General features: G+C 38.9%; 1 protein-coding gene across 2 annotated transcripts; it reads left to right on the forward strand.

Moving 5' to 3' along the window:
* Positions 1–200: 200 nt before the first annotated feature.
* RCN2 (reticulocalbin 2) lies at positions 201–15902 on the forward strand. Of its 2 annotated transcripts, none has more exons than XM_047738298.1 (7): positions 201–569; positions 967–1072; positions 3702–3898; positions 9289–9402; positions 13160–13256; positions 14556–14698; positions 15066–15902. In XM_047738298.1, exons 1-7 carry the CDS (start codon positions 426–428, stop codon positions 15216–15218), a joined length of 954 nt encoding a protein of 317 aa, XP_047594254.1. In that variant the 5' UTR covers positions 201–425; the 3' UTR covers positions 15219–15902. The 2 variants fall into 2 exon arrangements, with proteins under 2 accessions (XP_047594254.1, XP_047594255.1); XM_047738299.1 differs by having other exon boundaries at positions 202–569; positions 14559–14698.
* The last annotated feature ends 9043 nt before the right edge of the window (positions 15903–24945 follow it).

Below are 24945 nucleotides of genomic sequence, written 5' to 3' on the forward strand. Positions count from 1 at the left end.
CGGGAATAAGGTGGGGGCGTGTTTTCTCAGGGGCCGAGGTAGGCGCCCGCGGGGGTCTCCCCTCCCGGCAGCCACCGCTGGCGCTGCGAAGCTGCTGTGCCCGCTGCCTACCGCCACATCGGCGCGGCCCGCCCCCAGCGCCGTGCGGCCCAATCAGTGGCGCGGCCTGGCACCCCCCCCCCCCCCCCCCCCCCCGCCCGGGCGATATAGGCCTCGGCCTCGCCAACCCCAGCCCCGCAGTTGTCGCTCGGGCTTCAAGCTGCAAGTCTGTGAGGAACGGCGGCCACCGCCCCCTGAGCGTCGCGTTCTCTCCTCCCCACGTACGCCGCGCCGCCCGTCCGCAGGCTCCCGCGGAGCGCAGCCGCGGGCCTGAGCCTCCGCCGGTCTCCTTCCTCGCCTCTCTGTGTCCGCGGCGGGCCGGAGCGATGCGGCTGGGCCCGAGGCCCGCGGCGCTGGGGCTGCTGCTGCTGTGCGCCGCGGTAGCCAGCGCCGGGGACGCCGAGGAGCTGCACTACCCGCAGGGCGAGCACCGCAGCGACTACGACCGTGAGGCGCTGCTGGGCGGCCAGGTGAGGTGCCCAGGCCCGGGGCTGGGAGGGCCGGGCCTCGCACCGCGGCTGCCGCGGGCTTTGTCCCGGGACAAAGAGGGGCGGCCAGGCCAGGCCTGGCCCGGGCGGCCTGACAATGGGGTCCGGGCGGGGCGTCGCTCACTGTCTGGGGGACCCCGAGGCCTCTACCTCTTAGGAAATAGCGCGGTCCGGGAGCCGGATCTCTTCCACCCTCCCTACACGGGCATGATCACTGAGGGTGTGTAGGAGGCAGGGGCCTTGGAAAGCAGGTGTGGGTCACCCCCAAATCCCTGGACAGAGAAGGCTTCTGGTAGCCTTTTTTTTTTTTTTTTTTGCCACCATTTTGCCCCACTGATAGTAATGCTTTACCCCTCTGTGTATCGCTTACTCCCCAAAGGAAGAAGTCGATGAATATGTTAAACTCTCCCCCGAAGAGCAACACAAAAGACTGAAGTCAATCATAAAGAAAATTGACTTGGATTCAGATGGCTTTCTCACGGAAAGTAAGGATGTCCTACACAATTAACAATGGAGAAGACCCTTTGTAGGAGATAGAAGCACAAACATTTAAGCAGGGCTGTTTGTTTCGTGTAGATTGCTCCTGTTGCAACAAATGTGAGGTGTACGGTGAGAAGGGGAAAGAAGGACATGTTGAGTAGGTTTTATATCTGGAAATCTTTAGATATAGGTCCCAAGTATAAATCAGGACTTTCTCCAGTAATACATAAACATCGTTGACTCAATCGATATGTGCAAGTCGTACGCTGAACAAACACCGTATTCCTTATAGGACTTTTATCAATGTCAAGAATATGCCAGAAACCGTCTTATGGCATTTTTTACATGATTTATTGCTGTTTTGATATATGTTTCATTGGGAATTTAAGAATTTCCATCTTTTTTATAAGTAGAAAAAGACCTGTTGCATATGAATTTATGATGATCACAAATTATTACAGCTGGTAGGGGTCTTAGAATTATCTTTTCCACCTCTCTTTGTAGAGCTGAAGATACAGAAGCCCAGAGGGGTAAGTGCCTTTCTAAAATGAGTGGCAAAGCCAGGACTAGAATCCAGATTTCTTGCTCTTAATTCAGTTTTTAATATCCTTCACTTAAAAAAAAAAAAAAAAAAAAAAAGTCTGAGGGCCTTTAGGTTCTCCAGTCAGAAATGAAATGCACAGAATATTAAAAGAATATTCAATTGCTTTGCAACTGTCTTTCCTCATTGCTTAATTCAAGTGGTGAACTCTATCAACTTTTCCAAGTTGATTTTCCAAAAAAATTCAGGAGATATTTTGCTATAACTCTTATTTAAATGTTGCTCACCATCCAAAGATTGAAGTTGCTGAAGAGAGAATTGCAAACTAATTGGTAAATTTAAGATGTGTTGTCAGTAAATTTGGTGCCCTCAGGAATATTAAGGTTTTGATTTCTCTGAATAAAAACAAGAGCTTTAGACTCTAGTTGTCCACTAAGAATAGGTCTGTCTTTGGTTATGCTAGCAAGCACACAGAAAAAATTGATTTGGAAGACTGTGGTTCCTGTCTGTAAAGGCCTATATGTATTCAAATATTTAATAGTAAACTTTAAAAAATTTTAAAGTTAAAAGGAACTTAGTTCAAATCTTCATTTTACATATAAGGAAACAAAAACTTGAGAGGGCAAACTTGCCCCTTATGACAGAGCTGAAGTGTGAACCCATGTTTCTGGCCCCTTTTGCGTTCTGTATTCTATTATGTGACGTAGATCTCTTTAAATAAACCAGAAGAAACCCTCATTGTACTTGAAGGACCCTTCAGAGAAGTTTGCTAATGTGTACTTTAAAGTACAGCATTGGACTCAGGTTCTTGAGAGAGAACAAAATTCAGTGGAAGGAGTTTGGGCTTTGGAGCCAAATATAGGTTTGAATTTGGAGTCTGCTACTTACTGGCTTTGAGTCCTCAGTTCCAAATGGCAATTTCTTGAACTGTAAAGTAGACTAGATTAGAAATGTAAATGGAAAGTGATAAAATTGTCTGATTTGAAGATCAGAGACAACATATGTGGAGGACCTGATATATAATAATTGTTCAGTACGTGGTTGCTATAGATATAATAATTGTTCAGTACGTGGTTGCTATAGTACTTATAATTCTGCGTTAATTTAGAGTTTCCGGAGAGACAATGTCTTTACTTTTCTATTCACCTGACCTCCCCTAGATCAATAAAGGGGTACCACTCTTTAAACCAAATGGTGTATTACCTTTAAACCAAATGCTATACTCTTGCCATCCTTGCAAATATTCATGTTCTTTCCCTACCACTTTTTTTCTATAATGCAGTGTAGTAAATATCTCTGAATAGATTTTTTTTTTTTTAAGTTGACCTGAATGTGGACATTAGAGGTTTAGAAACTTTCCCCCATGTCTTCAGGTACCAAGACAGCGAGCCAATTGCAAAAAGGGCTTAAGTCGTAATTGCTACCCATAACTTTTGTTAAAATTTCCTCCAGAAGTTTTAAGATGGTTGAAGGACATACACCGTAACAATGTTTCTCAAACTTCAGTCACTTGAATACATTTTCACAATTTAGGCCCTAGCTACTTACCATCTATTTTTTCCTTAATATGGTTTTGATTCAACTCAACATAAAATTTATTTTAAAGAGAAACTTTATATTACTTTCATAAGTGGAAAACACTTTTTTCTATTACATATTAGAATAAATAGGCCATTATTAACATATTTGTACTTCCTGAGAGATCTGTGATAGCTAGCAAACGTTATCTGCAATTTTGTGGATGATAACTTTTAAAAGTCAAGTACTGTTTTGGCCAGTTGGCAATTCATTTAGCAAATAAGTGACGGAGCCAGGTACTTTTTAGGTCTTTAGAGTACCTCAATGAACAAAACATACCTGAACTCTGTATTCAAGGAGCTTGCATTCTATTTGGATCACATATTGTTATATTCTTGGGCTCCAAACCACTCTCACACCTTCTATTCCTATAGATACAACAAGATAGATATCTATCCTATGGATACAACTGGGCTAACTCTCACTCAGTATTTGAAAACACTCAAGTTTTTTTTTCCTTCGTAAATATCAAAATTACTTGTCAACATTCATTTGTGTCTGGGAAATTCTCACAGGCGAACTCAGTTCGTGGATTCAGATGTCTTTTAAACATTATGCTATGCAAGAAGCAAAACAACAGTTTGTTGAATATGATAAAAACAGTGATAATAGTGTGTCGTGGGATGAATACAACATTCAGATGTATGATCGTGTGATCGACTTTGATGAGAATGCTGCTTTGGATGATGCCGAAGAGGAGTCTTTTAGGCAGGTGAGTAGCTGTGCACAAGCGGTTCCTTTTGATCATATCAGTTCACTTTTCCTTCCTGCATGAATGAGCACAAGAGGGTCTGAGGTCATAGACTGGGATAGCCTTGTTCTCTGGGCAATCACTTGTTCCACTTCAGTGGTCGTTTTGATGATTTCCTTTCTAGCCAGATTTTGGCCTCTTATTCTGCACTACCTAAATTATCCTTGCATCTGTTTTTCTCAGTGGCGTCATTTGTCCTCATTTCGAGTTGCTTTTTGGTATATTTTGAATATGTATCTCGCTATTTTCATTTTTGTTATTTAATAGTTTTTTTTTTTTTTTTTTTTTTTTTTTAAAGAGACAATTTTTTTTTAGAGATTTTATTTATTTGATACAGAGAGAGAAGTCACAAGTAGGCAGAGACGCAGGCAGAGAGAGAGAAGAGGAAGCAGACTCCCTGCTGAGCAGAGAGTCTGATGCGGGGCTCGATCCCAGGACCCTGGGATCATGACCTGAACCAAAGGCGAGGATTTAACCCACTGAGCCACCCAGGCACCCCCATTGTTATTTAATAGTTTTATATCATAGTTACGAAGACCGTAGAGACCCATTTGCATCTTTTAAACAGATAGTTTTATATAAAATAATGATTACAAATTTTTAATTGTAATAAAATGCACATATAATTTAACCATTTTTAAGTGTGCAGTTCAGTAGTGTTAAGTACATTCACATTGTTATACAACCAATCTCCAGAACTCTTTTCATCTTGCAGAACTGAAATTCTAAACCCATTAAACAACAATTTCCCATTCCTTCTCCCCTAGGCCTCTCTGGCAACCACCATTCTACTTTCTATCTCTGAATTTGACTTCTTGGTACCTCATATAAGTGGAATCTTACATTTTTTGTCTTTTTGTGAGTAGCTTACTTAAGATACTGTTCTCATAATGTTGTAGTGTGTGTGAGAATTTCCTTTTTAAGATTGAGTAATATTCTATTGTGCATACATACCACATTTTGTTTATCCACCTACTGATGGATACTTGGGTTGCTTCAACTTTTTGGCTATTATGAATAATGCTGCTATGAACATGGGTGTACAAATACCTCTTTGAGACCTTGCTTTTAATTCTTTTGGGTATACATCCCAAAATGGAACATCTGGATCATATAGTAATTCTATCTTTAATTTTTTAAGGAACGGTCATACGGTCTTCCACAGAGGCTGCACCATTTAATAATAACTCATTTTTTAAGATTTAGTATCACTATAGGTTTTGTTGATTCTCCTGGTTTAATTTGCTGAAATTAAAAGACGTCTTGTTCTAATGCTTCTTAAACAGAGGTGAGGAATTTAGGAATTAATAAGAACTTTTAGTGATATGTAGGAACTTTTCAAGACAAAGGACTATAAGCTTAAGAAATTGCTATTTCCATACTTCTATATTTCAAGGGTAATTATAAAGACTTTTTAAATTTAAATTCAGATTTTATTTTATTAGAGAGAACACGAGAGAGCATGTGGGGAGAGGGAGGCAGAGGGACAAGCAGACTCCCCCTTGAGAGCAGAGCCTGACTCAGGGCTCGACTCCAGGACCCTGAGATCATGACCTGAGCTGAAATCAAGATTAGATGCTTACCTGACTGAGCTACCCAGGCACCCCATTATAATAAGGACTTTCTGAAAAGATACATTTTTATATGTGGAAAAAACAAAACCAAACACCTTGTTGCAAACTGTCATTCCCAAAATATTAGTCAAGCTTGGAAAACATTGAGCTTCTTCCATTCCTTAACTTACCCATTGTAGTATCTACCTTTTAGTTTTTGTTGTGGCCATATTTATCATTATACAGACTGTTTATTTTAGAATCATGTTGGCCACTTGATCTCTATAGGCCATCACTAACACAAAGCGGATTGCTTTTTTTGCTAATGATCATGCATCTGCCACCATGTAGAGCTTAAGGGCTTCAGCCTTGGAGCCAGTCTGCACAGCTTCACATCCAGCTGTATAACTTAAGTGTTGTGTAGCTGTGGGTAAGTTATTAAACTTCCTTATGTCTCAGTTTCCTCATATCAAAAAATGAGGATAACAATAGTATAGAGGAATAGTAATATATTTATTATACTATACTATGAAATATCCTGTTGTAGCGGTTGGGCTGGTAAACAGTTGTGTGTTGATAGAAGAGCATATTGTTGAAGAAAGCATGTGCGATCCACCTAAGTTTACATTTAATATTTAATATATGATTAGCTTTTTAAAATTTGTGTAGCATTGGTTAACTATATCAGCTTTAGGTTAGTTAAGATTCCTTTTCACTTTCTTTCCTCCTTATTTGGGTTTTCATCTTACAGCAGACTGAAGAGAGTAGAAGTCAGTCTTTTTACTACTTGGTGCTAAAAAAGAAACAAATAATAATGAGATTTGGGATTTGTCTGTCTAGAGATATCCTGTAGGAATTAATCTTAAAAGCACTATTCAAGTTCTGAGACTTTTCTAAAACCAAACCATGTTATGGTATTATAACTTCCCTGCTAGGTAACAAGAGAGACATTAAATACAGTATTTTAAAATCTTTCTAGAATCAGATTATAATTGTGTCCTTTTTTTCTTTTGGCACTCCAAAGATTTAATGACTATCCCATCAAAACATGAGAAATGAGTGTGTGTGTTTTCTTGAGTTTCTTTATTCTTGGGAGGGTGTGATTAGTAACAGATGGTGGCGTTGAGAAGAAAATCTTCACTTTGAAGAGATACAGGACTCATTAATATAAACGACTTATGAACAGTTTTTGTTTTAAAAAAAAATGTCTGGTTCTAATACTGTGTTCACCATCCAGGTACTCAGTACATGTTGACTATAAGACTGTACGTTTTAAGAATGAATTAGTTAGATCTTAATAGTGCTAGGGAGTTGATGGATCCCTAAAATGAACACTTCTCCATGGTAGTCCTATTGGTAATTCTCCAACAGCTTAATCTACATGCTTAAGATTCTCTCTCTCCCTCTCCTTCTGCTTCTCCCTCCTCATACTCTCAAATAAATAAATATTAAATCAACAAATAATAAATATTAAACAAACAGCAATTTGATGCTTGAATTTTTTTATTTTTAATAAGCTTCCATGTAGAGAATAGAGAATAAAGTTTCCATGTAGAGAACCTGTAGTAGAGATCCTCTTGTGCAATGAAGTTCCTGAAAAAGCATTTCTTTATGTAATGATGAACAATTATAGTCAGCACTTTTAAGCAGGATAATTAAAGTTTGGGGACCTACCTGGCAAAAGTTCAGTTGTTCTAACTCCCAAAGCCAGATGCTGAATGTGCATGTACAAGCAATATTTATTTAACTAAGGTACAACCTAGCATGTGGCTAATCAGAATTTTTAAGACCTAGAATTTGTTGTGGCATCATCTGTTTCCTCATGTAAAACCATTAGTCTACCAAAAGATGGCAGTTTTGTGCTTCTCAAGTTTCTATTGATATATAAAAATAAATGATTAGGTCCTTTCCTCCTTTTTACTACTGTATGTAGCACTTTCTACTCTCCACTAGAACACAGTATTTTTACACAGAAGGAAAAAAAAGTGTGCTAAGGTTTTGTGGAACTGACAGCTTTTTTTGTTGTTATCTTTGCCATTTCGGAAAAACAGTCTTTCTGTGTATTGGCTTCTTTAATTTGAATTGCTCTTTAATTGTTTTCTTCAAATGACCGTGAATAAAACTGCTTCTTAAAGTCTCATTATTTAATTTTATTTTAAAAATTTGAGAAATGTGAACCAGAAAACTACATTCCTTAATTTTTTTAAACAACAATCTGAGCTTGCTGAAAGAGATCCTTTCTTTCCATAGGCAAATTTGGCCAAATTCAGCTCCTGCTGCTGAAACATGGACCTTTTTGCTCCAAACTGAAGGGTTCTTTCATAAGGAAATCTAAGCACTTAGTATTTTGAATAGTGGTTTATTCAAAAAGAATTTGATTGACTCAACAAAGTATCTCAAATTCTTGTTTGTATGCTTCTCCCCTTGTTAAACCCCTGAACATCAAGTATAAATTATTTGGTCTAGTTATTTGAAATTAAGAAACGTTAAGTTAAAAGCAGCTATTGGAAACAAGTTTGTTGTTTTTCTGTCATGATTTGGTAAGTATAACTGGCTAATGGAAACTGGATGGTTTAAAAGATGAATTCTGTGGGGGAAGACGTGACCCTCTCCGCCATAAATCGGTCATTGTAAAAGTAGTGTTCAGTAAATGACCGCCACCCAACCTCTATTCTAGAAAACTGAAAAGAGTATTTCTTTTTTCAACAGTAAGACACATAAATTAAAAGCTCCTAAAATATTTGAAACTGTGTTTTTTTAAATGTGCTATTTAGTACATATTGTTTATAGAAAGGAGAGTTTTTTCCCCAGAAATGCTCAAAATGGAATTTATTCAGGATTAGCAATATAGCACTATTGGCTTCCAAGGCTCTTGATTACAGAATTACCTTTGAGAAATGCATTAAAAGCAGCCTTGTCCCTAATAGCTGCTACTTGATTTACTACTTAAGCATACTTAACAAAAAGAGAAAAAGGAAGATGGGTGTGAGAAAATAGAAAAGTGTGTTTATTTAACCTCAAAATAGGTCCACTTCAGTTTTTGATGTTTATGCCTGAACATACATAATTATTAGCATTATAAAGTGACTACCAAGAATAGACTTCCAAATATAACATACATATATCAAAAGTGTTCTCATAGGAGGTCTGTTTTCTGAAACCTACTAACATTTTTACAAAGTCATTCCAAGGACCAGAAACAATTTGAAAATGGCATATCAAGAATTAACACATAGTCTGAATTTATTGTTTTTTGGGCATTCAAAACAGCTGAGATTGTTAAAGAAGAGAGTGTAAAATACTATAGAAGAACAGGGAGAATCCGAGTCCAACTTGTTTTGCTGTATTTCTGACATAACTCTCAATAAATCATTTAATTTCCATTTTTAATCATGTAACATGTAATTTGTGACATATTACATTTTTTAAATAATCAGGTTTACTAATTTGATAAGGGCTCTCATCCCAGTTGCTTTATAGAGATTTTAACCCTGATTTTATAGTTGAGGAAACCAGAGAGGTTAAGCAGTTTGCCTTAAGTTAGGCAAAATGCCCTTACCACAGCTGGTAAGTGGCATTGCTGGAATTCAGATCTGTGTCTCTGACTCTGCAGTCTATGTATATTGCTTCTCATAAATATGTGTTATTTTTCTAACGTACCTTCAAGGGGATAATGTGAAGATAAGATAATGTATGAGAATGTACTTTAGATTTCACATAGTATGTAATTTTCAAAGTATGTATAATGATGTTTCCATGTGGATGAGACCTTAATCATGTTCAATATTAATTTTCAAGCTTCATTTAAAGGACAAGAAGCGATTTGAGAAAGCGAACCAAGATTCAAGTCCTGGTTTGAATCTTGAAGAATTTATTGCTTTTGAGCATCCTGAAGAAGTTGATTATATGACGGTAAGGAAGAAACATTTTGAGAGAATTCATGGGGTGCCTGGATGGCTCAGTGGCTTAAGCCTCTGCCTTCAGCTCAGGTCATGATCTCAGAGTCCTGGGATTGAGCCCCGCATCGGGCTCTCTGCTCAATGGGGAGCCTGCTCCCCCCGCCGCCCCGTCCCGTCTTTCTGACTACTTGTGATCTCTGTCAAATAAATAAATAAATTTTTTAAAAAAGAGAGAGAATTCTTGGGTGACCAAAACTTTAAAACCTGCTTTTTTTCTAAGTCATTAAGATAAATTGTAGGGGGCAACCGGAATTTTAAGAGACAGCAAGATCCAAAGTTCTCCTCACTTCAGATAGGGGTAGGAAAGGGTTACTGGTGGTGGGAAGAGGGGTGCTGATGAGGAGGGAAGGTAAATCTTCCTGGCTGTTTCCTCCCACATAGCCACATTACCTTTATTGCCTGCCTTTTTGTAGCTTTTAGAATTTTCTCTGTTTTCCAATATCAGTAACATCAGTACTTCCTATTTAGTTTATATCACCTCTAAAAACTTTGGTTCTGGGAAGGCTTATCACCTTTGGATCCCCTTTCATGGGGTTTTGGGGGGGTGGGGTAGCTCCTACTGACTAATGTGTTTACAGCAAGAGGCCTAGTGAGTCCCCTCATCCCTTTAGTACTTGAAAGAAGTACCAGTTCTTCAGAATTTTTGTTGAACTCTAGTTTTAACTCCACAAACATTGATTGAGTCCCTACTATAACTTGGCAAGCTTCTTGAGAGGAGAAACTGTCATGTTGGAGAGTAAAGACTAGTATAACAAATAGCTTTGTAGGAAATAGACTAAACATTTATATTAAGGCTTATTGTCTAGCCTCAGCCTCTAGCTGTGTGGCTTGGTTCTTTGGATATTTCAGGGAGGGAAGATGTAGCTTTATGTTAAATGGGTCATGGTTAGAAGCTGCCACCTTGAATAACAAGGCTGTAGAGAACATTTTTCTCCATAACTTAGTGGCAAGACAAGACTGTTGCCACCACTTGTGCCATTGAGGCTTCTGATTTCTCCCTTGGAACAAAACATACAACCTAAATTTAGAACAATGCTGGGCACAATTTGTTTAACTGCCAAAGTTATGTTGAGACAAGCTAATTGAACTCTACCTAGCGTGGCAGGCAGAGCATGCTGGATATCGATTCTCAGGGGAATTAAGGAATGATTGAAGACTGGGGAGGGGAATGACCGATGAAAGCATTAAAATAATTTGGGCAAAATGTGCTGCGGCCCCAGAGTATGATGTGGCAATGGAATGAAATGGACATGAACAACCTTTTGAAGAAAGCGCAAGCAGGAATGCTGACTGAATAAGTATGAAAAGAGGAAGAGTCAAAGATGCTGAGGTTTTGAGATTGTGTAAAGTGATGAAAATGGTAGTACCTTTGACAGAATGGGGTGTGTCAGGGTAGGAAAGGGTGTTCTTTGATTGTGCTAAGTTGGAGTTGATTGCAGCACATAAGAGGGTGACCATGAAGTGTCTAGTTCAGAGCACCTTCATTAATTCTTATTTACCTTAATTTGTTCTGCTGTATCACTTTTTCCATTTAAGGATATATTTGATGAAGGGAAAGGCAGGGTGCAAGATCAATGAGGTGATTTTGATTTGGATTAAAAGTTAGAATTTAGAGATACTTTCATTCATGTAGTTTATTTTAATTTATGTAATTTATTTTATATTATAAATTACATATAAATACAAGTATATACAAATATATAAATATATAAATTTATTTAATTTATGTAATTATGTCATGTAATTTATTTTAACCATGGCAACATTATTGAAATAAGTCTGTTGTTTCCCAAGAGAATTACTTGAATGGAGAAATAGTCATTGTAATCAGTGATTCTTAACTTATCTTGGATCACAGACTCCTTTAAAAATAAGGAGCAATCGGGGTGCCTGAGTGGCTCAGTAGGTTAAGCATCTGACTCCTGATTTCGGCTCAGGTCATTATCTTAGGGTTGTGAGATAGAGGACAGCATCCAGCTTGCTTAAGATTCTCCGTCTCTACCTCCCCCCACACCCCTCCCTCCTCGAAGTTCATTCACGTGTGTGCGCACACTTGTTCTCTCTCTCTTTCTCTCTCTCACAAAAATAATAAACAAAAATAAGCAATCTATGGACTCTGTCCCAGAAAAATCACATATGCTCATATACACAAAATATGGGATTATAATTTCAGAAGAGTCTCAGATTCTCTAAAAGTAATCTTTGGATATCTTTGGTTAAGATTCCCTGATTTCTATATATAAAATTTGTAACATTTGATTTCTTAAAAACTAACAATTTGTATTTAAGTGTTATTTCATACAGATAAAAAGGAAGCCCTTGGGTTTGGCTAGAATTGGAGACTTTTGAGAGTGTATTTTCATTATAGTTGTGATGCTAGAATCCAGGTTTGAAAGGTATTTGGGTGACAACAGGTAGTGAGGAAATGAGAATAGTAAGTGTAACCTATAAGAGACCTGGCATGGAAGAAGAGAAACCAGGATGGTAATTAAAGAGTGCAGGGGACTTGAATGTGTTTAAAGGCATAGAAGAAGGAGCTAACAGAAGCGAGTAGAGCCTTAGGAGAGGCCACAGTTAGTAGTGAAAAGAAAGCACTCAAGAAGTAAGAAAGGGTGGGAAATCAAGTAAGACCCTTGAGGGCTTCACCCTAGAGAAGGGGGAAAGATAACTTTAACTCCTGAGGTTGTAGAGAAGGAGGAGGGGAATAGGCATAAAAATATAGGTAATTAAAGGAGAGAATGCAATGCTGGTAAACAGGCATTTCAGAAGCCTTATACCTTGTTTGGAAAAATGGGTACATCTTTGCCAAGAGAGGTATTTGGAGAGTGTTTTGGTAAGACTCAAAGTGGAATTTCCAAAAAACAGCTTTAGAGTATGTGTTAGGGAAACTGAGGCAGAGACAGACTTCCAAACTGCAGTGAGAGCCCGCTGAAATGGGAAAAAATTAATTTTAAGGGTTAGGTGTGTATTTCTCTCTTTCTTTTAGACTTTATGATTCTGGAATAAAGGAGAACGTAATATGGGGGTCTGCTGTGGAGGGTAGAGACTGGCAAAGTAAGAAAAGGTAGAAGATATAGGGAGGTAATAAGGAAAGAACTGAAATAGCTGGCCATTAAACAGGTCATCTTGGGTCCAGTGTAACTAGAAATCGTAAATCTTTGGGTTAGAGAGGACTGGTTGATAAGCCATGATAGAATGAGGAACAGATTTGGGGCAGTTTGGGGTGGATGGGGTAGATTTGGTTGAAGAGGAAGCAAGGAGGTATAGGTTTATGGGGGACTGGCACCTTTGATTTAGATCTGGAGGCAGAACAATAGTTCTGTGCAAAGGGATCTGAATAAGGGTTCTTTTAGGGCTGTTAATGGAGTGGAGGGAAAGTGAAGTTAAGGAAGACCAGGGTAGTAAGAGGTGTCCTTCTGCCAAAGGGAGGGGAACATGCAGAAATTTAGAGTTTGAGATTAGTGCCCAGGTTGTTTAGGAGGGCAAAGTGGAGTTCGTGATAGCAGAAGCTTAAAGATGTTGAATTCAAAGCTACTCAGTACTTCCAATTTTATTCCTGCCTCTAAATTCCACTGTTTAGAAAGGTTGTCTTGCAAGAATGGACAATAAAAATGAGTATTCCTAAGGAAATTCTATACTGGAATAGATGGTGGTGGGAAAAATTTGTGACTTAATTGTTTTATTTTGGTTTTTTTATGAACATGCAATAGGAATTTGTCATTCAAGAGGCTTTGGAAGAACATGACAAAAATGGTGATGGGTTTGTTAGTTTGGAAGAATTTCTTGGTGACTACAGGCGGGATCCAAGTAAGTACTCTGGGTGTGTGGAAGGAGCGGGGAAAAGCCTGGAATTAAAGAAGAAATGATTTGAGAGACAGTGTTGCTCACTGAGAGCTATGTTTGACAGGAAAATGGAACAAGAAGGGGTATGCATGATTTCTGCTTGTTCTGCCAAGTTAAATGTAATACAACTGAAACAGAAGGACTCCCAGCTTACGTGAGAATGCTGTTTCACTCACTCTTAGTTCCATGTCAGGATTCAAAGATTTTTCTTCCTTTTTGAACAAGTATAATGTAATTCTCAATTCAAATGGGTGAGGAAGTAAAGGTTGATATTTTTAAACAAAATCCTGTACCTTTGCGTGTAGATCTTGAAAGAAACAAAATATTACAAATACTGGTGTAGAAGGTGTCTCACTGAGTGTTTAAAATTTGAGGATTTTGCATATGCAGCTTTTTCTGTTCACCGCTGTCTTTTCAGAATTGTTGCTTAAAAACATCACTTACTGGGACGCCTGGGTGGCTCAGTTGGTTGGACGACTATCTTCGGCTCAGGTCATGATCCCGGAGTCCCGGGATCGAGTCCCACATCAGGCTCCCAGCTCCATGGGGAGTCTGCTTCTCCCTCTGACCTTCTCCTCGCTCATGCTCTCTTTCACTGTCTCTCTCTCAAATAAATAAATAAAATCTTAAAAAAAAAAAAAAAAACACTTACTGTGATTTTCACTTTAAAATTAAACATGAGGGACGCCTGGGTGGCTCAGTTGGTTGGACGACTGCCTTCGGCTCAGGTCATGATCCCGGAGTCCCGGGATTGAGTCCCACATCAGGCTCTCAGCTCCATGGGGAGTCTGCTTCTCCCTCTGACCTTCTCCTCACTCACGCTCTCTCTCACTGTCTCTCTCTCAAATAAATAAAATCTTAAAAAAAAAAAATAAAAAAATAAAATTAAATTAAACATGATATTACTTTATAAGCCCACATAGGAAACTTTCTATAATCACACAATGTACATAAAAACATTACCCAGCTCAACTGTGGGGAAAAAAAACTAGATACCAGAACAAGTAGCAGCAGTTAACAGACTTACTGGTTTGTGATAATACACATGGATTTAGAAACTCTGAGCTGTTTAGACTTAAGTGTCACTTTTGAAAATTATATAGTATGTACTTATGTCAGGCTTTTTAGATAAGTAAATCTGTTTTGTCAGGCTTCCTTTATAGTGAGGTTTGAGTTCATTTCCTTTATTCTAGGGATGTACTTCTCATTGGCTACATGTTACATTCTTGTGTATGTATAGTGTGTTTTATTTTTGCCATTAAGCAGCAAATGAAGATCCAGAGTGGATACTGGTTGAGAAAGATAGATTCCTGAATGATTATGACAAAGATACTGACGGCAGGCTTGATCCCCAAGAGCTGTTGTCTTGGGTAGTACCCAATAACCAGGGCATTGCTCAAGAGGAGGTGAGTGTTACAAAAGGACTGTATATCCCCTACCTTCTCCCCCAAGTTAGGTGCTGCTGGTAGGAAAGAAAGTGCAAAGACTGAAGCCGAAGAAGGAAGGAACAGAGTTGTTTATTTGTTAATTTGGCTTCACCTTGAGATATCCTAAATAGGATTTGAGTGGGGAGGAGGCAGAGCCTAGCAGAAATTAAGAAAGGATAATGAGAAAAGCTATAGACAGCCCTGGTTATAAAATGTAATATTTTGAGATACTCAGACAGTAATGAGTACTTGGCATACCTAAATGACTGTTGACAAATCAGATCACATTGAAACGTGAACATCTTGCTGAAAATACTTATTATACTTGATTTGTTTTGTTTTAAAGGCTCTTCACCTAATTGATGAAATGGATTTGAATAGTGACAGAAAGCTCTCGGAAGCGGAGATTCTGGAGAACCAGGACTTATTTCTTACCAGTGAAGCTACAGATTATGGCAGACAGCTTCATGATGAATATTTCTATCATGATGAGCTTTAATCCCTGGGTAGATCTGAATAGAATACTGTCTTCTTTTATAATTTGTTACCAGCTTTACTTTTGTGATAAAATATTGATATTCTATTTTACACTCAAGTCTTACCACAGTCAAAATTATCTTAAATGTAGATTGTAATTTTGGCCTTTTAGAAGAAAAATGAAACAAAACCTGGTATTTATTTCAAAATGTATTGAAAAAATAAAACAATATTGTGCCATATGACAACAAAGTCTTTCCTAAATATTCCATCTGTTTAGTACTGTATTGTGGGATATTTGAGTTCTATATCCATACTTGAAAAAATGGAGGATTTTAGAGATGCCTGAACAATATTATTTAAATAGTATGTGACTGAGCTATCAGTTTTTCTTTTCTTTTAAGTAGATTTAACTTGGGAACTGACAAAAAGGACATTGTTTTTAGATTTAGCATTTTGTTTTAAAACCTTTAAAGGAACCTTAGAAGGACTTATACCTCACATTTTAATGTTGAGAAGTTCTGCTTACTTTTAAAATGGTTTCTATAAAGGGTTTTATTGTATGAAATAGAACTTTATATTTTTGCATATGTATAGATAGTAATTATATTTAATGTGTAACGATAGCATTATGGTGTGTGGAATTTGACATTGTCCAGAACTCTTCATTTTTGACTGATTAAAAATGAAATGTCCTATCTTTCTATATGTTTGTTTGTTTTTCTTTCATCTCCCAGATAGGCCTAGAATTTAGAATAGGTTTTGTTGAATTATACATTGTCTTACGTTATCCATTCCTATATTTGTGTAGTGAGTGCTCTCCAACCTTGAATTATTCTTGATGTATATTGTTATTTTGTTTTTTCCTTTTCGATAAGAGAATCATGTTACAATTGCATGTATACCTGACATATTTCAGTTGCTGTGTGACAAATGTGGTCTTGCTGTTTGATGCTAGAAATAATCATAAAAATTACACAGGTCAGCACAACTGGGTGGCTTAGTCAGTTGAGCGTCTGCCTTTGGCTCAGGTCATGATCGCAGGGTCCTGGGTTCAAGCCCCAGGTCAGGCTCACCACTCCACAGGAGTCTGCTTCTCCATCTCCTTCTCTCCCTCCCCACCCCTGCTCCTCCTCTCTCTCCTCTCTCAAATAAATAAATAAAATCTTAAAAAAAAAAAAATTACAGAGGTTGAAATCAGTAGAGCTGGTTAGTTATCACCAGTAGAGCTCAGTATCTGTTATACTAAAAGTAAAATCATACTTGGTAAGTATTTGTCTATACCTAAATGGTCAGTTTTAACCTTATTGTGAAGATCAATTTATTTATCTTTGAAAGGAATAAGAAAAGTGAGAAGGTGAGGAATTTGTGTTTCTAGCCCTTACCCGCAGATAGTTTTTCTTTCTTTTTTTTTAAATTTTTAAAATATTTTAAAGATACTTTATTATTTGACAGAGAGAGGGAGAGAGAGACAGCCAAGACAGCTTGTATTGAGGGAATACAAGCAGGGGGAGTGGGAGAGGGAGAAGCAGGTTTCCTGCTGAGTAGGGAGCCTGAAGCGGGGCTTGATCCCAGGACCCTGTGATCATGACCCGAGCCAGAGGCAGACGCTTAATGACCGAAATACCCAGGTGCTCTGGTTTTTCTTGATTTTTTAAAAAATTACTTTTATTTGTGGGGGGAAGATGTCAGTTATGTATTCTGTTAATCTTTCCCCAGGCTAAAGTTGTGACCTCTATGGCACACATAGCATTCTGGAGGCTTAATGAGTCCTTAATGAATATTTGGGAAAACCTGAAGCTCTTTTCTGATAGAACTGACAGCATCTGCCTACCTCTCTCCCATCCCCATCTTTGCTGATGTGAAGTATGAATGCAAGTTGTAAACTTTCATACCATACTGATAGCTCGCTCCCCTTGGTATCTAAAGGACAAGGCAAGGTTTTCATTTTAACCTACAACACCTATCTGGTCGCAACAGTTTAAAAATTAAACGTAGACAATTATCACTCACTTGTTACTTGTCAGCCTTACTGAAATTGGGATATTTGGAATAACTAATTTGATTAGCATGATAATTATTTGTTTTCATTACTAGATTCTTCAAAATCTAATTTTAGATCACTAGATACAGATTTTAATTTCATCTTAATGAGTTAAGAATTAGCATTCTAGGGGCCCCTGGGTGGCTTAGTGGGTTAACCTCTGCCTTTGGCTCAGGTCATGATCCCAGGGTCCTGGAATCGAGCCCCGCATCAGGCTCTCTGCTCAGCGGGGAGCCTGCTTCTGCCTCTCTGCCTACTTGTGATCTCTGCTTGTCAAACAAATAAACTCTTAAAAAAAAAAAAAAAAAGAATTAGCATTCTATATTCAGCCTTGATATTACCAGATAAAAGAATTTTGGTGACATTGTTAGTGTTCACTAATATCTGTTCTTTCATTCCCATCAAGAGAAAATTATACTTCCTAGCCCCCTTACAGGTAGACAGCTACTTCTAGTCAGTTAAAAGTGAGTGACAGTAGTATGTGTCACTCCAAGACTGGGCCAGGGACAAACCACTTCCTTTAAATGGCATTGTAGAGAAGGTCTCAGTTGACATGGGTCCACAAGATCCAAGAGGCCTTGGGGCGCCTGGGTGGCTCAGTGGGTTAAGCCGCTGCTTTCAGCTCAGGTCATGATCTCAGGGTCCTGGGATTGAGTCCCGCATCGGGCTCTCTGCTCAGCAGGGAGCCTGCTTCCCTCTCTCTCTCTCTCTCTCTCTCTCTCTCTCTCTCTGCCTGCCTCTCTGTCTACTTGTGATCTCTCTCTGTCAAATAAACAAATAAAATCTTAAAAAAAAAAAAAAAAGATCCAAGAGGCCTTGATTTCTGAGTGACCATATGGAGACCAGCTGGACCCTCAGTGGACTTCACATGATCAGGAAATAAACTTTATGTTAAGCCACTGAGATTTTGTGTATGTGTTAAGCCCTGAGATTTGGGGGAAGGGAGGGTGTATATGTTTAACCACATCAGAGTCTAGCTTATCCTGAGTGAAGATTTAGTATTAAACAATTGGTTCTTATAAGCATACAGAAAAAAAGAATTGCTTAAAAAGAGTTTCTGTATCTTCTGCTAAGTCAAACTAGAAAAATTTATTTTTAAGGGGTTTTTTGGATTTTAATAAACTCTAAAAATAAAGCTTTTTATTTTGATAGAATTAGGAGAATTTGAATTTATCCTTACAGCATAAGAGTAAAAAGAGAATGTGGCTTTCTGAATTGTTGGCTGATCCTGGCTAAAGAGTGTAATCACTTCCATTGTTTGACTGCAGGTACTATTTCACAATGGAAAAGTGGACAGGATTTGTACAAATCAATGCATATGTGGTTCTGATTGGAGAAATTTGCAGGATAGAAAATGAGTGTCTAGTTTGTGACACAAATTTAAAGGAAACCAGGATACTCAGGGCAAAAGCCATGATACCATATTTGCCTTACTTCTTTCCATTGCAGGTTTTTTTTGTTTTGTTTTGTTTTTGTTTTTGTTTTTTTAGCTAAGCTTTATTTTTCAGAGCATGTACAGGTCCATAGCAAAATTGAGCAAAAGGTATAGTGAATTTCCATATACTTTCTGCTCCCCACATTTGCAACCTTCCCGCTTCCCAGAATCCTGCACTAGAGGTGGTATTTGTTACAATCAATGAACATACATTGACACAATATTATTACCCCAAGACCAAAGACCATAGTTTACATTAGGGTTTACTCTTGGTGTTGCACATTCTGTGGGTTTGGACAAATATATAATGACATGTATCCACAGTTATAGTATCATACAGAGTAGTTTTGTTGCCCTAAAAATCATCTGTGCTCTGCCTATTAACCTTCCCCATCCCAAACCCTAGCAACCACCAAATTTACTGTCTCTAGTTTTGCCTTTTCCAGAATGTCACGTAGTTGGAATCATACAGTATGTAGCCTTTTCAGCTTCCTTTACTGGTTTAAATGTAAGAATAAATTTGTGCTGTTGTTTCCTTAAGGTTTTTGTGTAACAATATTCCTAAGTGAGAAATTTCTACTTAAGGTATGAAATCTTCTTTCTTCAGAAAATGATTTAGGAAAGCCAACTAGAGTCGAATTTTTGTTTTGAGAGAGAAAGAGAGTGGAGGTGAGGGAGAGAGAGAATCCCAAGTAGGCTCTACGCCCGGAGCAGATTTCAATCCTGAAATCATGATCTGAGCTGAAATCAAGAGTTGGATGTTCAGCTGAGCCACCCAGGAGCTCCTGGAATCCAATTCTTGATAGAAGTATAACAACTAATTTGCTTCATTTCAACATTGAGTTTTGTGGAATAAATATTTGGCTAGATTTCCTGGCTGCTATAAATTTTTTTATGACTGGTATTGGTTGAGAGTATCTCAGCTACCTAGGCCTCCAGAGAAGCTACCAAAATATAAAATATCTCAATTTTATTTGGAAAAAAAGACTCAATCCAAGCACAAAGAAAAACAATTACCTAAAGTTCACCATATCTTCATTTCAAATTAACCAAAGACAGTTCATGAGGTATAGAAAAGAAACCATTTGAGTTTATAAAACTATTTAAAAATGGTTGAAGGGATTTTTAGAAATGACATAGCCTTTAATCTTGGTTTTACATATCTTAAAAAATAAAGCCCTACCTAGTTCTCTGTTCTACAAAGGTATTTTTCCTCTCTTCTGAGACCAGGTTCCAGTGAACAGAGGACATCACTGTTCTGCTCTGTTGTACCATTAGTAGTATTTGGTAATGCAGGTAAAGGCCATCCCATTACAAGGACACACTGAAATCATGAACAAAGGTCTTTTGTGCCCTCTGAGGGACTGTCAGAATTGATGTTTTGTTCCACCTGGGACAGTGACATCATACAAGTGATTGATTTTCTAAGAGTATGCTAATGCAAAACTTGGTTACATTTAATTGTGGACTACCTTCATGGGGGTTGGGAAAGGGAAGCTGGGCTAAGCTGAGACGGAGCTGTGATGAAGCTATTGTTACACAACAATGTAGTCTTCAGTCTTCCACATTATAGACCGCAACACCTCAGCAAAATCCCCCTAACCCCCAAACAACCCACCAAAGCAAACAACGATTAATACATGCTTACAGAAGGAAAGAGATGAGGATGGTTTGTATTAATGCTACTATCCTGCTAGATTTAAAGACCTGCTAAGTATTTATAAAATTTATGTATGACAAAAAGAAAAAGCATAACAGTTTATTTAGAAATCAATGTGTTATCTTACATTTTTAAAAAATGGAATGTAGGCTTCTTGAGGGCTGTAGCTATATCTTTACCATCGTGTGGTCCAGTATGTGATCAGCACACAGTAGATACCTACTGAATGAATTCACTAATGGTACACGGTGGGAGAGCAGACATAATATCAGTCGGTTTCAATGGCTGTGTGTATGGTTTTTTCTTTATGTCTCTTACCCTGTTCTTGCCTTGGGGTCTCTATGTTCTTTATCTCTTTGGATATTAAAGTATATTTATGTTCAAGTATCTTTGAAATGATTCTGTTTTTTCTAGTTATATTCCTATTTGTTAGTCCACTGACTCTCCCTCATAACAGTTTGGAAATCTGGATTGAATTCACATTTAGTGAGAGTTGTTTTCATGGGAATCTCATATGTCCAACATTGTGGAAGTGTCCTTTGTTAAACCCTGTGGTTTTATCTGTTCTAGGCTGGTTTCTGTGTTAAATGTCTCAGCCTAAAGTTTCTATACTTCACAATTCCTCCCATATATCCACACAGGTATAGTTTTGGATCCCAATTTCTTTCTTTTTTTTTTTTTTTAAAGATTTTATTTATTTACTTGACGGAGATCACCAGCAGGCAGTGAGGCAGGCAGAGACAGAGAGAGGGGGAAGCAGGCTCCCCACTGAGCAGAGAGCCTGATGTGGGGCTGGATACCAGGACCCTGGGATCATGACCTGAGCCGAAGGCAGAGGCTTTAACCCACTGAGCCACCCAGGCGCCCCAGGATCCCAATTTCTTATGTACTATACTTCCTCGCTCCATTGTAGATCAGTGAGTGGTGTTTTTCTAGTTCCATTTTAAAGAGGTCTTCCTTCCTTCATGGCCAGATTCCTCCTTTGTTTTTATTCCTTCTTTGTTTCTAGCACCTGGAAATTTCTCTTTCTTGCTTTTGTACTCTGGTCTATATTCTTAAATGTCTTAGATTATATTTTATCCAGGATTTCCATGTGTTTGGAGCAGGATTTCAGTCAGCCATGATTACCAGAAGCCTCGGTGTTAATTTACATTGAAAAAGAGCTGGAGATGTTATGGGGCTACAAGCTAGTAGCATCTAATAATGCAAAAATAATCAAAGTATATAATGCAGTCTTATATGCTTTTAAAATAAAGTTGCCATGTGCAGATTGTGAGAAAATTCCCATTTCTAGTTAGATCTCATTTGCATTTTGTTCTTGAGACTTAACCATGAGGTCAGAGCAAACTAGAGGCCAGTTGGGCCAACTAAATGACTAAACTAGAATTCTCGAAATTTCCCAAAAGAAGAATAATGGGGACATGTCGAAAGGACACTGGTGTCAGCTTGTCGGGTTTCCCCCTGGCCAAATATAGATAGTTCACACATCAAAATGAATCATGGTCATAGATTATAACCTTTTGAATAAAGTAAGAATCTATGAATCTGTGGGCATATAAAGTAATGTGTTAAAAAAAAATAAGTGAGAGGAAGAGGGAACCTGCCTCCATATAGCAGAATGCCCACTGATAATTGTAGAACAAATGAAGGAGTTAGGAAATCATCAATGGGGGCACCTGGGTGGCTCAGTCAATTAAGTGGTTGACTCTTGGTTTCAGGTCAGGTCATGATCTCACGGTCCTGAGATTGAGCACAGAGTCGGCTCCCCAAGGAGTCTGCTTAAGACCATCTCTCCCGGGCACCTGGGTGGCTCAGTGGGTTATAGGCCTCTGCCTTCGGCCCAGGTCATGATCCCAGGGTCCTGGGATCAAGCCCCGCATCGGGCTTTCTGCTCCTCGGGGAGTCTGCTTCCCTCTCTCTCTGCCTGCCTCTCTGCCTATTTGTGATCTCTGTCAAATAAATAAATAAATAAATAAATAAATAAATAAATAAATAAATAAAAACCGACCATCTCTCCCTCTCCCTTTGCCCCTCCCCCTGCTCACATGCATACTCTCTCTCTCACTCACTCTAAAATACATAGATCTTTTAAAGAAAAAATCAATGGACGCTATAACTAGTGGGTGAAAGTTTGATAAAGAACATTATATTTACAGTTTCAAATATGTCACCACAAATTACTTTTTCATTACAAAGAGAAAAATGGTAACTTTATAGCTGAGAAACCTGGTGAACACCCCCTTAACCAAGTAATTAAAATTAACATCACAAAAACTGGGACAAACTAGCACTGTTTGTCTTTTGATATAGTCATTGAGAAGGACACACCATCATTTCTATGGTATTCCTGGCAAAAAGTGTCTGAATCTAACTGCATTGGACAGACAAAAAGAGAGGGATGTTCTACAAAATATTTGCTCTATGGTCTTCAAACGTGACATATCAAGAAAGATAAAAAGGGTCAAGGAGCTCTTCTAGTTTCAAAGAGATTAAAGTATGACAGCGAGATATAACATGTATCCTGGACTGGATCCTGAAGAAGGAAAAATAGGTATAAAGGACAATAATGGAACAATACTGGCATTTGGAAATGTACCGTAATTAGTTAATACTACTGTATGATGAGTCTTACTTTTGAAAATTGAACCACGGTTTTAATGAGAATGTCCTTGTTTTAAGGAAATACACACTAAAGCATTTAGAAGAGAAAGGAACATGATGTCTGCAACTTACTTTCAAACAGTTCAGAAGAAAAATAAATTCTGTGTTAACGCATGGAGAGGGAGGTAGATCCCTCTACCTCTAGAGGTCCATCTAGATCCTCTAGATGGAGAGGAAGAGAAAGAGATAATGATGCAAATGGGGCACAATGTAAACAGTTGATGAATCCGAGTCAAAGTTACACTCTTGAGACTCTTCTAAGGTGTGAAATTATATCAAAATGTAAGAATTGCTCCTCAGGGTACTTCCTGATGATAGAATTGACCTTAGACCATGGATCAAGGTTCATTCTGCAGATGGATATAACCAGGAGGTAAAGGCAGGAAACCAGGTGGGTCATTTCAGAGTTTATTGGAAAACACCATTAACTGTATGGATTTGTCAGATTGACTTGGAGAAGATCATTTTGGTTGTAGGGATTAATGATCTGGAACAGGCATGTGTAACTAAAATGTGGAGCCACCAGAATTGGTCTCCACCTTTCTAAGCCCCAGTCCCCAGTCCCATCCTCTTCTAGAAACTCAGTACTTCTGATGACCTCTGAAGCCCTCAACTCTTTCCTTTCCATTGACTTTCCTTATAATTCCCATACCCTCTGCATTACCCCGTTTTTTACTTCTGTTGCTACCCTCTTGAGATCTTTGAGAGCAGAAAAATATTTCCTCTCTCATTTCTATTTGTATCACATTAAGTTTTTATTATAACTGCAAAGGTCAGCAAAAGAGAAAGGGACTCTAAATACTTTAGTGTATGTTGACCTTATTCAAAACCCCATGAGAGAAGGGAGCTCACTAATGACACTGACAGGATAATATCCCAGACAAACAGGCTCACAGAGGAGGACAAAATGAGTTTTGATGGCAGAAGCCTATCAGGGAAGCTGGGTCCTTTCCCTTGCTTGTTTACCTGGCTTGGCATACCATGGACATGCAATAAAACAGAAGCTCTAGGGCCCCCGGGTGGCTCAGTTGGTTAACCATCTGCTTTTGGCTCAGGTCATGATCCTGGGGTTCTGAGATCAAGCCCTGCATGGGACCCTCTGCTAGGCGGGAAGTCTGCTTCTCCCTCTCCCTCTGTCTGCTGCTCTGCCTGCTTGTGCTCTCTCTCTCTCTCTCTGACTAACAAATAAATAAAATCTGAAAAAAAAAGGGGCGCCTGGGTGGCTCAGAGGGTTAAAGCCTCTGCCTTCAGCTCAGGTCATGATCCCAGGGTTCTGGGATCGAGCCCCGCATCGGGCTCTCTGCTCAGAAGGGAGCCCGCTTCCTCCTCTCTCTCTGCCTGCCTCTCTGCCTACTTGTGATCTCTGTCTGTCCAATAAATAAATAAAATCTTAAAAAAAAAAAAATCTGAAAAAAAAAAAAAAGAAAGAAAGAAACAGAAGCTCGGGGACCATCAGCAGGGCAGCTGTCCCAGTAGTCCGGGATGTTCCTGGCCCCCACAGTGGGAGCCCCACCTCACTGGCTTTCTCTTCGTTTCGAAGGCCACCATCTAGTTCAGGGGTTCTCTTCCTTAGCACAACTGGCGACTGGGGCTGATTCTTGGCTGGGAGGCTGTCCTGTGTGTAGTAGAGTGTTGAGCAGCACCCTCGGCCTCTATTGGTGAGATGCCAATAGCATTCCCTCCCCACCAAGTTGTGACAGATAATGTCTCCAGATGTTGCCAAATGTCCCCCAGGGGGTAAAATCACCCCATTTGGAACCACTGGTCTAGTTGCTCTGGGTAGTGCTTTCAGAGCTTGGTTTTGAAAGCCTCTAATTTTGTTTTCTGTGCCTGCTCTGGCAGGAAGCAGCAGCACTGAGTCTGGGAAAGGCACTAGCTGGTGTCAGAGCAGACCGGGACCTCGGCCACTCCAGGGAGCCTGGTGCCTGGCGTTGCAATCCTGGCCACAC

Source organism: Lutra lutra, chromosome 7, assembly GCF_902655055.1.
Source record: "Lutra lutra chromosome 7, mLutLut1.2, whole genome shotgun sequence".
NCBI classification, from domain to species: Eukaryota; Metazoa; Chordata; class Mammalia; order Carnivora; family Mustelidae; genus Lutra; species Lutra lutra.

Bases quoted from the DNA above. Each gene is read 5' to 3' on its own strand.
- RCN2 (XM_047738298.1), top strand. From the start codon at position 426: ATGCGGCTGGGCCCGAGGCCCGCGGCGCTGGGGCTGCTGCTGCTGTGC. The intron at 570-966 runs GTGAGGTGCCCA...TACTCCCCAAAG, and splicing joins AGGCGCTGCTGGGCGGCCAG to GAAGAAGTCGATGAATATGT. The intron at 1,073-3,701 runs GTAAGGATGTCC...AAATTCTCACAG, and splicing joins AGATGGCTTTCTCACGGAAA to GCGAACTCAGTTCGTGGATT.